The sequence below is a fragment of the Rutidosis leptorrhynchoides genome, chromosome 2 (assembly GCF_046630445.1).
Source record: "Rutidosis leptorrhynchoides isolate AG116_Rl617_1_P2 chromosome 2, CSIRO_AGI_Rlap_v1, whole genome shotgun sequence".
Classification (NCBI taxonomy): domain Eukaryota; kingdom Viridiplantae; phylum Streptophyta; class Magnoliopsida; order Asterales; family Asteraceae; genus Rutidosis; species Rutidosis leptorrhynchoides.
The window spans coordinates 359,708,204-359,723,278 of record NC_092334.1 but is presented as its reverse complement, the minus strand read 5'-3'; the positions used below and the strand labels follow the sequence as shown (position 1 = coordinate 359,723,278).

The 15,075-nt window shown below is 34.5% G+C and overlaps 1 protein-coding gene across 1 annotated transcript; it reads left to right on the top strand.

The window, feature by feature from the left end:
• The first annotated feature begins 10,790 nt into the window (after positions 1-10,790).
• Positions 10,791-14,371, top strand: LOC139892001 (uncharacterized). Its single transcript, XM_071875034.1, has 6 exons — positions 10,791-11,088; positions 11,177-11,305; positions 12,279-12,368; positions 12,873-13,102; positions 13,873-13,920; positions 14,053-14,371. Exons 1-6 carry the CDS (start codon positions 10,992-10,994, stop codon positions 14,254-14,256), a joined length of 798 nt encoding a protein of 265 aa, XP_071731135.1. The 5' UTR covers positions 10,791-10,991; the 3' UTR covers positions 14,257-14,371.
• Positions 14,372-15,075: the final 704 nt, after the last annotated feature.

The following is a 15,075-nucleotide window of genomic DNA, read 5'->3' as shown; positions in this document are numbered from 1 at the left end:
GAGGAAAACGGTGATAAGAATCACCAATACAACAACAACAGCAATTACAACAATAATAGCAACAATTATCCCAACAATCGCAACATCAATCGCAACTACAACAAACGGCCCAACAACAATAACAACAACAACAACAACAGCAACTACAACAATCATCCCAATAACAATAATAACCGCAACAACAACAACAATCAGAAGCAGCTATGCCAAAGGTGTGAAAAGAATCACTCGGGGTTCTGCACCAAATTTTGCAACAAGTGTAAAAGAAATGGTCATAGCGCGGCGAAGTGTGAGGTCTACGGACCAGGGGTTAATAGAACAAAAGGAACAAATGGTGTCGGAACGAGTAATGGTGGAGCAAGTAGTGTCGGAGCAAGTTATGCCAATGTAGTTTGTTATAAATGTGGAAAACCAGGCCACATTATTAGAAATTTCCCGAACCAGGAGAACACGAATGGACAAGGCCGTGGAAGAGTTTTCAATATTAATGCGGTAGAGGCACAGGAAGACCCGGAGCTTGTTACGGGTACGTTTCTTATTGACAATAAATCTGCTTACGTTTTATTTGATTCGGGTGCGGATAGAAGCTATATGAGTAGAGATTTTTGTGCTAAATTAAGTTGTCCATTGACGCCTTTGGATAGTAAATTTTTACTCGAATTAGCAAATGGTAAATTAATTTCAGCAGATAATATATGTCGGAATCGAGAAATTAAACTGGTTAGCGAAACATTTAAGATTGATTTGATACCAGTAGAGTTAGGGAGTTTTGATGTGATAATCGGTATGGACTGGTTGAAAGAAGTGAAAGCGGAGATCGTTTGTTACAAAAATGCAATTCGCATTATACGAGAAAAAGGAAAACCCTTAATGGTGTACGGAGAAAAGGGCAACACGAAGCTACATCTTATTAGTAATTTGAAGGCACAAAAACTAATAAGAAAAGGTTGCTATGCTGTTCTAGCACACGTCGAGAAAGTACAAACTGAAGAAAAGAGCATCAATGATGTTCCCATTGCAAAAGAATTTCCCGATGTATTTCCGAAAGAATTACCGGGATTACCCCCACATCGATCCGTTGAATTTCAAATAGATCTTGTACCAGGAGCTGCACCAATAGCTCGTGCTCCTTACAGACTCGCACCCAGCGAGATGAAAGAACTGCAAAGCCAATTACAAGAACTTTTAGAGCGTGGTTTCATTCGACCAAGCACATCACCGTGGGGAGCTCCTGTTTTGTTTGTCAAGAAGAAAGATGGTACATTCAGGTTGTGTATCGACTACCGAGAGTTGAACAAACTTACCATCAAGAACCGTTACCCACTACCGAGAATCGATGACTTATTTGATCAACTACAAGGCTCGTCTGTTTATTCAAAGATTGACTTACGTTCCGGGTATCATCAAATGCGGGTGAAAGAAGATGATATTCCAAAGACTGCTTTCAGAACACGTTACGGTCATTACGAGTTTATGGTCATGCCGTTTGGTTTAACTAATGCACCAGCTGTGTTCATGGACCTTATGAACCGAGTGTGTGGACCATACCTTGACAAGTTTGTCATTGTTTTCATTGATGACATACTTATTTACTCAAAGAATGACCAAGAACACGGTGAACATTTGAGAAAGGTGTTAGAAGTATTGAGGAAGGAAGAATTGTACGCTAAGTTTTCAAAGTGTGCATTTTGGTTGGAAGAAGTTCAATTCCTCGGTCACATAGTGAACAAAGAAGGTATTAAGGTGGATCCGGCAAAGATAGAAACTGTTGAAAAGTGGGAAACCCCGAAAACTCCGAAACACATACGCCAGTTTTTAGGATTAGCTGGTTACTACAGAAGGTTCATCCAAGACTTTTCCAGAATAGCAAAACCCTTGACTGCATTAACGCATAAAGGGAAGAAATTTGAATGGAATGATGAACAAGAGAAAGCGTTTCAGTTATTGAAGAAAAAGCTAACTACGGCACCTATATTGTCATTGCCTGAAGGGAATGATGATTTTGTGATTTATTGTGATGCATCAAAGCAAGGTCTCGGTTGTGTATTAATGCAACGAACGAAGGTGATTGCTTATGCGTCTAGACAATTGAAGATTCACGAACAAAATTATACGACGCATGATTTGGAATTAGGCGCGGTTGTTTTTGCATTAAAGACTTGGAGGCACTACTTATATGGGGTCAAAAGTATTATATATACCGACCACAAAAGTCTTCAACACATATTTAATCAGAAACAACTGAATATGAGGCAGCGTAGGTGGATTGAATTGTTGAATGATTACGACTTTGAAATTCGTTACCACCCGGGGAAGGCAAATGTGGTAGCCGATGCCTTGAGCAGGAAGGACAGAGAACCCATTCGAGTAAAATCTATGAATATAATGATTCATAATAACCTTACTACTCAAATAAAGGAGGCGCAACAAGGAGTTTTAAAAGAGGGAAATTTAAAGGATGAAATATCCAAAGGATCGGAGAAGCATCTTAATATTCGGGAAGACGGAACCCGGTATAGGGCTGAAAGGATTTGGGTACCAAAATTTGGAGATATGAGAGAAATGGTACTTAGAGAAGCTCATAAAACCAGATACTCAATACATCCTGGAACGGGGAAGATGTACAAGGATCTCAAGAAACATTTTTGGTGGCCGGGTATGAAAGCCGATGTTGCTAAATACGTAGGAGAATGTTTGACGTGTTCTAAGGTCAAAGCTGAGCATCAGAAACCATCAGGTCTACTTCAACAACCCGAAATTCCGGAATGGAAATGGGAAAACATTACCATGGATTTCATCACTAAATTGCCAAGGACTGCAAGTGGTTTTGATACTATTTGGGTAATAGTTGATCGTCTCACCAAATCAGCACACTTCTTACCAATAAGAGAAGATGACAAGATGGAGAAGTTAGCACGACTGTAGTTGAAGGAAGTCGTCTCCAGACATGGAATACCAATCTCTATTATCTCTGATAGGGATGGCAGATTTATTTCAAGATTCTGGCAGACATTACAGCAAGCATTAGGAACTCGTCTAGACATGAGTACTGCCTATCATCCACAAACTGATGGGCAGAGTGAAAGGACGATACAAACGCTTGAAGACATGCTACGAGCATGTGTTATTGATTTCGGAAACAGTTGGGATCGACATCTACCATTAGCAGAATTTTCCTACAACAACAGCTACCATTCAAGCATTGAGATGGCGCCGTTTGAAGCACTTTATGGTAGAAAGTGCAGGTCTCCGATTTGTTGGAGTGAAGTGGGGGATAGACAGATTACGGGTCCGGAGATTATACAAGAAACTACCGAGAAGATCATCCAAATTCAACAACGGTTGAAAACCGCCCAAAGTCGACAAAAGAGCTACGCTGACATTAAAAGAAAAGATATAGAATTTGAAATTGGAGAGATGGTCATGCTTAAAGTTGCACCTTGGAAAGGCGTTGTTCGATTTGGTAAACGAGGGAAATTAAATCCAAGGTATATTGGACCATTCAAGATTATTGATCGTGTCGGACCAGTAGCTTACCGACTTGAGTTACCTCAACAACTCGCGGCTGTACATAACACTTTCCACGTCTCAAATTTGAAGAAATGTTTTGCTAAAGAAGATCTCACTATTCCGTTAGATGAAATCCAAATAAACGAAAAACTTCAATTCATCGAAGAACCCGTCGAAATAATGGATCGTGAGGTTAAAAGACTTAAGCAAAACAAGATACCAATTGTTAAGGTTCGATGGAATGCTCGTAGAGGACCCGAGTTCACCTGGGAGCGTGAAGATCAGATGAAGAAGAAATACCCGCATCTATTTCCAGAAGATTCGTCAACACCTTCAACAGCTTAAAATTTCGGGACGAAATTTATTTAACGGGTAGGTACTGTAGTGACCCGAACTTTTCCATGTTTATATATATTAATTGAGATTGATATTTACATGATTAAATGTTTCCAACATGTTAAGCAATCAAACTTGTTAAGACTTGATTAATTGAAATATGTTTCATATAGACAATTGACCACCCAAGTTGATCGGTGATTCACGAACGTTAAAACTTGTAAAAACTATATGATGACATATATATGGATATATATATATATATAGTTAACATGATACTATGATAAGAAAACATATCATAAAGTATATTAACAATGAACTACATATGTAAAAACAAGACTACTAACTTAATGATTTTTAAACGAGACATATATGTAACGATTATCGTTGTAAAGACATTTAATGTATATATATCATATTAAGAGATATTCATACATGATAATATCATGATAATATAATAATTTAAAATCTCATTTGATATTATAAACATTGGGTTAACAACATTTAACAAGATCGTTAACCTAAAGGTTTCAAAACAACACTTACATGTAACGACTAACGATGACTTAACGACTCAGTTAAAATGTATATACATGTAGTGTTTTAATATGTATTTATACACTTTTGAAAGACTTCAATACACTTATCAAAATACTTCTACTTAACAAAAATGCTTACAATTACATCCTCGTTCAGTTTCATCAACAATTCTACTCGTATACACCCGTATTCGTACTCGTACAATACACAGCTTTTAGATGTATGTACTATTGGTATATACACTCCAATGATCAGCTCTTAGCAGCCCATGTGAGTCACCTAACACATGTGGGAACCATCATTTGGCAACTAGCATGAAATATCTCATAAAATTACAAAAATATGAGTAATCATTCATGACTTATTTACATGAAAACAAAATTACATATCCTTTATATCTAATCCATACACCAACGACCAAAAACACCTACAAACACTTTCATTCTTCAATTTTCTTCATCTAATTGATCTCTCTCAAGTTCTATCTTCAAGTTCTAAGTGTTCTTCATAAATTCCAAAAGTTCTAGTTTCATAAAATCAAGAATACTTTCAAGTTTGCTAGCTCACTTCCAATCTTGTAAGGTGATCATCCAACCTCAAGAAATCTTTGTTTCTTACAGTAGGTTATCATTCTAATACAAGGTAATAATCATATTCAAACTTTGGTTCAATTTCTATAACTATAACAATCTTATTTCAAGTGATGATCTTACTTGAACTTGTTTTCGTGTCATGATTCTGCTTCAAGAACTTCGAGCCATCCAAGGATCCATTGAAGCTAGATCCATTTTTCTCTTTTCCAGTAGGTTTATCCAAGGAAATTAAGGTAGTAATGATGTTCATAACATCATTTGATTCATACATATAAAGCTATCTTATTCGAAGGTTTAAACTTGTAATCACTAGAACATAGTTTAGTTAATTCTAAACTTGTTCGCAAACAAAAGTTAATCCTTCTAACTTGACTTTTAAAATCAACTAAACACATGTTCTATATCTATATGATATGCTAACTTAATGATTTAAAACCTGGAAACACGAAAAACACCGTAAAACCGGATTTACGCCGTCGTAGTAACACCGCGGGCTGTTTTGGGTTAGTTAATTAAAAACTATGATAAACTTTGATTTAAAAGTTGTTATTCTGATAAAATGATTTTTATTATGAACATGAAACTATATCCAAAAATTATGGTTAAACTCAAAGTGGAAGTATGTTTTCTAAAATGGTCATCTAGACGTCGTTCTTTCGACTGAAATGACTACCTTTACAAAAACGACTTGTAACTTATTTTTCCGACTATAAACCTATACTTTTTCTGTTTAGATTCATAAAATAGAGTTCAATATGAAATCATAGCAATTTGATTCACTCAAAACGGATTTAAAATGAAGAAGTTATGGGTAAAACAAGATTGGATAATTTTTCTCATTTTAGCTACGTGAAAATTGGTAACAAATCTATTCCAACCATAACTTAATCAACTTGTATTGTATATTATGTAATCTTGAGATACCATAGACACGTATACAATGTTTCGACCTATCATGTCGACACATCTATATATATTTCGGAACAACCATAGACACTCTATATGTGAATGTTGGAGTTAGCTATACAGGGTTGAGGTTGATTCCAAAATATATATAGTTTGAGTTGTGATCAATACTGAGATACGTATACACTGGGTCGTGGATTGATTCAAGATAATATTTATCGATTTATTTCTGTACATCTAACTGTGGACAACTAGTTATAGGTTACTAACGAGGACAGCTGACTTAATAAACTTAAAACATCAAAATATATTAAAAGTGTTGTAAATATATTTTGAACATACTTTAATATATATGTATATATTGTTATAGGTTCGTGAATCAACAGTGGCCAAGTCTTACTTCCCGACGAAGTAAAAATCTGTGAAAGTGAGTTATAGTCCCACTTTTAAAATCTAATATTTTTGGGATGAGAATACATGCAGGTTTTATAAATGATTTACAAAATAGACACAAGTACGTGAAACTACATTCTATGGTTGAATTATCGAAATCGAATATGCCCCTTTTTATTAAGTCTGGTAATCTAAGAATTAGGGAACAGACACCCTAATTGACGCGAATCCTAAAGATAGATCTATTGGGCCTAACAAACCCCATCCAAAGTACCGGATGCTTTAGTACTTCGAAATTTATATCATATCCGAAGGGTGTCCCGGAATGATGGGGATATTCTTATATATGCATCTTGTTATTGTCGGTTACCAGGTGTTCACCATATGAATGATTTTTATCTCTATGTATGGGATGTGTATTGAAATATGAAATCTTGTGGTCTATTGTTACGATTTGATATATATAGGTTAAACCTATAACTCACCAACATTTTTGTTGACGTTTAAAGCATGTTTATTCTCAGGTGAATATTAAGAGCTTCCGTTGTTGCATACTAAAATAAGGACAAGATTTGGAGTCCATGTTTGTATGATATTGTGTAAAAACTGCATTCAAGAAACTGATTTCGATGTAACATATTTGTATTGTAAACCATTATGTAATGATCGTGTGTAAACAGGATATTTTAGATTATCATTATTTGATAATCTACGTAAAGCTTTTTAAACCTTTACTTATGAAATAAAGGTTATGGTTTGTTAAAAAAATGAATGCAGTCTTTGAAAAACGTCTCATATAGAGGTCAAAACCTCGCAACGAAATCAATTAATATGGAACGTTTTTAATCAATAAGAACGGGACATTTCAATAATCGGAATATTATGACTACGTAATACTAATTTTTATTTTATAATAACAATTACTTGGGTTTTTGGATGCTTAATTACGCTTAGTAATTTACTAGAACACACTAGTTAGTCTTGTTGGACTTTCTACCTTGTTGGACTTTAGCCCACCCTACTCTAGGTAGTGGACTATTTAATTAGCCCAATTATTAATGGGTAATGACCCAATTAAATGCAAGACAAAAACCCATTTATTAGAGGGAACATACTAGCATTTTTGTTAAGCATTATCCTTAATGTTGAATGAGATCCTAACATAAGCACCAACTTTAGACAACCATTAACCAAAAAGCAAAAGTTGTCCCCCACTTGTCCCCCTCCCTACCTACGATTTTGATACCCTCCCCACACCCTCATTTCCTATAAATACCAAGCTTTTCCGATTCATTTCACACTTGATTTCATTTACAAATTACACACACTTACTCTCTAATTCTCTCTCTAGTCTTTCTCACTCTAAAAAGTGTAAGTTTTAAATTTTCTTTCTCTTCTTCTTCCCTTCATCTACACGACATCATCATCATCATTAATTGGATCTAGCTTTTAGCTTTTGATCTTGTTATATCTTGTAGATTCAAACTTGGGTTTGAATCCTTCAAGAACATGAAAGATTCAAGCTTTCTAGCTTGGAATCTTCATTTACTTGTTAGATCTAGCTTGAAATTTCTTTGTTTTGTTATAAAGATCAAAACTTGTGTTTATGATCTTCATGCATCTTAAAGATCCAAGCATTATGCTTCAAGATCTTCAAGAACACTAAAGATCCAAGCTTTCTAGCTTAGGGTTTCATTATTATGTTAAAGATCTTAGCTTTTTAGCTTATGGTCTCATTACTTTCATTATTTTGTTAAAGATCTTAGCTTTCTAGCTTATGGTTTCATTAATCTTGTAAAGATCCAAACTTTCTAGCTTAGGATTTTCTTAATATTTGAGATCTAAGTTATTATTGTAGATCTCACTCACTTGGAACCTTTTTGTGTTTTTTGTGATGATAAAGATCAAGTCTTCATCATCACATATGATGGAGATGCATAAACTTGTGTAAAAAGGACAAAGGTTGAAGCTTTATTGGATCTATGCAATAAAGAGGCAATCTTGATGTTCAAAACTTGTAGAATGATAGATTTTACTCTTAGTTGTGGATTTATGGTTAAACCTTGATCAAAGTGATGCTAAAATATCAAAGAGTTGTACACCTGAAGCTTACAAGCATCAAGGATGAGAATCGTGATGAGCATCAAGCACCAAGAATCTCACCGGAGCACTTGTTTGCTATTTTTCGGGGTCTGATCAGACTCCTGGGCTTCTGAAAAATTGATTTTCAGATAGTTCATTTCGAGTAGATGACTTTATGGGCCTCGAATTAATCCGATATACGGTTTAGGATCTATAGCCTTCCGAAAGTCACTACGCCTTTGTAACGTTGTGCTGAAATTTCTGACCTACTCGCACTTAAACCGTCGCCACAGTCAAAAGAAGATGAGTTAAGTTCTGAAAATTGGTCAGCGGTTAGAGGACTCACATACGGAGCAATGGACACTGACTACGCGTCTTTTCGATTTGTATAGAGGTGGTAACAGCTGTCCTAAGTCAGCCTTTTGTTTCGATCTCTATTCTTGTTAAACTTACCTTAGTGTTGATGAATGATGATGATAATGATGATGACACTTAAACTTAATTTATGCACTTTTAAACCTTTTGAGACAACATACTGACCTAGTAACATTTGACTTAGGTTGACGACCTTTCGGACCGACTTACTACCTGCATACGTTTCATATCGACTTTTACTGCTTATTCACTGTGAGTTATAGCTTCCCTTTTTTACTTATACTATTTTTGGGACTGAGAATACATGCGCTTTTTATGTTTCACATACTAGACACGAGTACTTAAACTTTACATATGTGTGGGTTATATAACGGCATAAACTTTCCCCTTAGCACGGTAACGTTTAATCATTGGTTTTTGAACCGGTGAACGCGAATATTAGATATGGATCCACAGGGTTTGACATCCCCACTCGGGCTAGTCGCGCTAGCATTCAACGGGTGTTTAATACTTCGAGGACAAACACACTCGCCAAGTGCACTTTTAGGGGGTGATATACATACGTTAAGTCTAGTTACCGGGTGCCCACGTTTAAGCATATACTTTATCATACTGTTTTGAAACGCTGCTTGAAGCACTGAAATCTCGTGGTCTACATTACATTACTGATTACAAACAAACTATAGCTCACCAACATTCGTGTTGACTTTTTAAGCGTGTATTTCTCAGGTGCTTAGACGTTGTTGCTTCCGCTGTTAGACTTGCTGTCTTGATGTTATAGACTTGCTGTTACGGACCTGCTGTGTTAGATTTCCGCTGCATTACTTAGAGATGTCTCAATCATGGAACTTTTCTGTTGCATTCGTAACTTACGTTATTTTCAAACAATGGCTTTGTAACGACCTTTTGGTCACATACTTAAGTTTATGATTCTATTCATAAGAAGCACGTTATCTTTTGTAAAACGCTATCTTTTTATGAATGCAAAACTGGTTTTCAAACAGCATGTAGTGTTTGACCTTGTAATGATCCTGTTGTTGATGAACCGTACACGATGGTTTTGTATGGGGCGTCACAATTTGCCTTTCAAAAAAAAAAAAAAAAAACTATTTTATACTTACAGATATAGATATTCATAAAATAAGTTGTCAGCGTATTATTGCGGTTCAAAATATATCACTTATTTCTGACTTGCTGACATATCATAATCTTTATTCTAAGTTGTTATTAATTTATTATTATTAGTTATTAGTTGTAGTTAATATTTGTATACTTATTAATATTTACAAAATAAGTTGTCATCATATTAGCGTGGTTCAAAATTTCTCACTCTTAGAGCACTAGGAGTTATCCCATTTTTCGACGTTAAAGCAATCCGACGAGGGGGACGGGGACGGTGACGGTGACGACTCCGTGCCCGCATTAAATCGCCGTTGGAGGCCGGCATTGGGCTTCGGCATTGGTGGAGTGACGTTGATTTTCAATGGATATTGCTTCTTTTTCCTATCTTTTTTCTTTCATGTTTTTGTGTTTGTTGTATTTCATAGTTACATTACGAGACAAGTATTTGAGAAGAAGAAGAAGAATATGGGAATGAAGAAGAAGACGCGGCTAATAAAATGATGTTCAATTAGGTTAAAAGAAAAGGGCTAAATATATTAAAAAGATTTGGCTAAATTTTTCTAAACATTTGAATAAATGGGACTTAATTTATTTGTTATTTTGTTAATGTATTAAAATATAATGAACTAATGATAATTATTATTTTATACATTTAATGGGTATAAAAATAATTAAATTAAATAATAAATTAGACACCGAATATATTTCTCACTTTTGATTTTAGTATTAAATCTTAGTATTTTGAAGACACTGAAATAAAACACTATTTTCAGTGTTACGAGTTTTAGTGCTCTTATTTCTCACATGTTAGACATATCACAATCTTATAATTATCGGTGATATATCATTTATGTAAATGTTATTATTATTCTTTTTATTTTTAATTTTATTTTATGTAAACAAACACTTAACTAGTTAACTAGATCAAAAGCCTTTTGTAACCTTCAAAAGGTTGAAACTTGACAGTGTGATTTGGTCTCTCCGACCACATCTTTTAACTTTGCAAACATACGCCGTTAAATCAGTCAACCCCTTCACCACTCTCTATGTACTCTCGAATAAAAATTCATGATTACACAAAATCGGAGTAATTCCTCGTCTGTTTGCTCTTAGCTTCATAAATAAAATCTAAAAATGGCGCATAATTTAGCATTTATTCGGCTACTTAGGGTTAGAACGATTACGTCATCAACATCTCTCGCATCGATTATACCTCCTCCAAAGATTCAGTGTACGACACCTTATCTCAATAGTTATTATGAAGTTTAATTTAAGTGTAATTTATTTGAATTAGCTTATGTTTTGTTTATTTGTTCAAGCATTAGGAAAATTAACACCGTTAAAGAGCTTTTTGACGAGATTTGAATCATCATCTGGAGTTCACTCGCGTCAGTTGATCAGAAATTGGAAGCTAAATGTACAGAGATATACGAAATCGCTTAATTCGGGTTGGTTAATTAAATAACTTCAAAATTATTTCATATTATAGTTTTGTAATTTTGTGCTGCTCTAGTACTGAAGTTATCTGTATTATTTCGTCCTAAAAAAATTGTGTTTTTTGTTGGATTTGAAATAGGTTTAATAAATGTCAGTTTTACCCATACTTCCAAAGTAAATTTGACTGAATTTATTTGAAAAAATGATTGAGAGTTATAAATGATGGTAAATTGAGAAGTTTTAATGATATTTTGTAGTTATATTTTTATAAAAGTGGATAATTATATGGGGTATATATAAATATTGAGGTGGGAAATGTTTTTTGGGTATGAAGAAAGTATTTTTTATTTGTGTTGCTGGAGGTATGAAACTAGAATTGATGAAATAAGTAGTGAAGTACTCGTATAACTTATGAAAGGAACGTGAATTATGTTGTTGCATTGTGGTTTCGTTAGCTATCCTTACAAATTGGTGTATAGATAGAAGATGTATGATACTAATCAAACCTTTTTCCGGTAGAAATTGTCCCCATTGGTACCTCTACCTCAAGGATTTGTCTTTAGATTCGGTCCATACATGAAATGTGTCAATGGGCACCTTATATAACTAGTATATCTTCTATAAAAGGGACAAGAAATGTATCAGTGCACACCTTGTACTTTTTAAACTCGAATCTGATATAGTATTTTTTATTTATTTAAAACATGTCAAAAATTATCTATTGATACTAATGTGTACTTTACGTGGGCTGTAGAAGTTGTTAGTGTATTTATTTCTATTCAACGGCGTGTGTCTAGATAGTATGGATACTTGACACTGGCTTATAAATGCCTTTTAGTAGCAGTTTGTTGGTAGTACGGGTTTCAAACTTTTCTTTTGTTGTAGGCTGTTGTTTCTCATACTTATAAATTGAGTTATAATTTTTTAGTGGAACCTAGCATATTGATATATGCTAATGAGCTGCTATATATATGGGATAATCAGGACGTGAATTTGGCGTGGGGGGACTCTTCAGTGTGTCAGCTGTACTAGGATCTTTTATCCTTCGGCCACGTTTTGCATATTGTATGGATGGTAAGGATATCCTTTTCTACTTGTTAAGACTCGATACTTAAATAAGATGCTCGTCTGCCCATTTCGAGTCTGTTGATTAATTAATTTAGAAGATGGAAATGGGTTTACTGTTGTCAATTTCAACTCAATTACTTAGGAAATGGTTGATTTGGGTTATTTTTATTTGTAATAGGTCAAAGGGTAAAATAAATGATCATTGTAATTTGTAAAAGAAAACAGGACAAAACTCTCCTAAAATGTATTCTTAATGCATAGGACCTCCTGAATCATTTTATACACATATTTTGATTAGTTTGAAACATTCTACGTAGTGTAATCATTTTAGCAACACTAGATATTACAGAAAGATATAAAATATATGGACAAGAAGTGTTTTGGGACAATATAATATGACCCAGCCCTTCTAAAAAATCAACCCATTTTGACCCTATATTTTAACCTTGGCCCGCCCACTTTTCAACCTCCAGCTTTATACTGCTAAATCTATTATTACTGATATTGAAGGATATGCCAGTTCAGTTGATGATCATAGCATGGGCATGTTGGGCCAAACAGATACTGATGATAATCCTCACAGTTTTATGATATTTGTCAAGAAGCTGATGGTTCCAATTGCTCTACTCTTAATTGTGTGGATGAACTGGAATTATCCTGTTGTTCTTGGGGTTAAAGTCATACTTACACTTCTCAGCACAAAGCCCAGCCCTTTTTCGGTTTATGTGTTCGTTCAACAGGTCATGATGGATCACAACTTAATCTCTTACATTTTTGCGTAGTGATATGATTACATGAAAGGCCACCTTATGAAATATAACTAAATACATTTTTATGAAAATGTCTGCCTTACCAAAAATGAGGTATCAACTGAATATGTGGCACACTTATTTTGCCTGTTATTAATTGTGTGATTATAAGTTTCATGACCTTAAACTTTTGTTGTCATTAAGACTCGTCATTAGATCGATACTTATTACTTTTGGTGCGTTTGATAAAAAAAAAATGATTAAGCGTTGAATGGTTCATAACCTGAATGAATCAAAGGTTCTGAATGAAGTTGGTTCTGGATGAAAGTAACATATTTGATAATTATATTGAATGAACAATGTGAATGATGTAAAATTACCTTATTAACCTTTTGCATGAATAGAAAAACATTATAGTTGTTTAATAAATGTTCTTGATATAATTTAAAGAGGATATTTCATAAAATTTTGGTGCTTAATGGCTAAGAAATTATTTTAACTCTATATGGTTTAGCATTGAATGCTGAACCACCATATGTCATTCAGAGGTCTGAAACAAACGCGCTAAAAACTGAATGTTTGAGCATTCAGGACTGAACCATTCAATTATTAGGTAATCAAACACACCCTTGGTACTATTTATTAAGGAGCGCTGAAGCCCACCATGTATTTTTTGGTATCAGGTAAAAAGTTTTCCTGTGTTGGTAGGTAATTAGTTATACAATGTTGCTAACTTTTGATTCTCTCTCTTAATGTTTCAGTTGCAGCAACAATACAGGGGCCAACACCCTTTCTTACACAAATTCAAGGTCAACATTCTGCACTTGCTATGTTACAAAGATTTTAGATTTTAGATTGTAACTGAATACGTACGTTTCAGCATTGTCGTGTTCAGATCTATGACACCTCATAATTATTCTAACCTGCTGATCAACGTGTAGTCATTATATGCGAAGAAAGTTGAAGTGGATGATTACACAGTCTTGTGCATTGCGAAGGTTGAAATAGGGGATCAGAAGTACACACTTCTTGGAATACTCGGTGGCTGGTGGGTTTTTGACATGACATCGTTGCGAAGTGCTGTTTCTGGATTTAAGCGCAGAACTAAGGAATTACTAGAAACTGTTGTAAGTAGTGATATTTAGTCATTATTTTGTTATACTCAAGAACTTATGTATTTTCTAATCTTGACTTAGTTTAGTGTTTGGATACTATTTATTAACTTGATGGGGTTAATGAGAGTCCGACACACATTTTATACACTAATTTATATAATTTAGATTGGATTGGATTATTTACTGTTTTTTAAAAATATATGGAATATGGAATGGAATGGAATTCTTTTCTTTTACTACCCAAAAGAACAATACAACTATTGGATAGATATACGTATGTGGAATTAGCACACACATGTACTTGGAAGTGCCAATTTATGCTGAAGAACACAAACTCTGGATGCTGCTTTTGAGGAAGAACCTTAGCCAGTGTTGTTGTAGATCTCAAAAAACTTGGCTAGTTCTCGCCAAGTTCTCGATTTTTGAATCGGGCCGATAATTTTTGCCTTCTAGACACAATTACTCGCTCAATGTGTGATTACTCGGTCAACGCAGTTATTAATCGGCCAACTCAGCGAGTCGGTCATTTAACCAACTACTCTGTCATCAACTCTTTTTAGGGTTTCTTTTCATAAAAGCGCGTTAAAACCCATGGATATTTGATTCTACTATTTTCATGGTGATTTTTTTTTTAGGCCGGAGGTCCTTACGGAAGCAATCTCTCTACCTTAGAGTAGAGAGAGGGATGACTTTTTCTTCCTTTGGATGGAGAATTTTTTTTCTCGACTCGTGGTTAGAGACACGACTTCTATTCTTTTCTAGGGTATATGAAGGATTGTCTACATCTCATATTCACCATAAATCACATATGTGGGATTAGGTATTATTATTGTTGTTGTTGTTGTTTCA

Bases quoted from the DNA above. Each gene is read 5' to 3' on its own strand.
- LOC139892001 (XM_071875034.1), top strand. From the start codon at position 10,992: ATGGCGCATAATTTAGCATTTATTCGGCTACTTAGGGTTAGAACGATT. The intron at 11,089-11,176 runs GTACGACACCTT...TATTTGTTCAAG, and splicing joins ACCTCCTCCAAAGATTCAGT to CATTAGGAAAATTAACACCG. The intron at 13,103-13,872 runs GTCATGATGGAT...TTAATGTTTCAG, and splicing joins TTTATGTGTTCGTTCAACAG to TTGCAGCAACAATACAGGGG.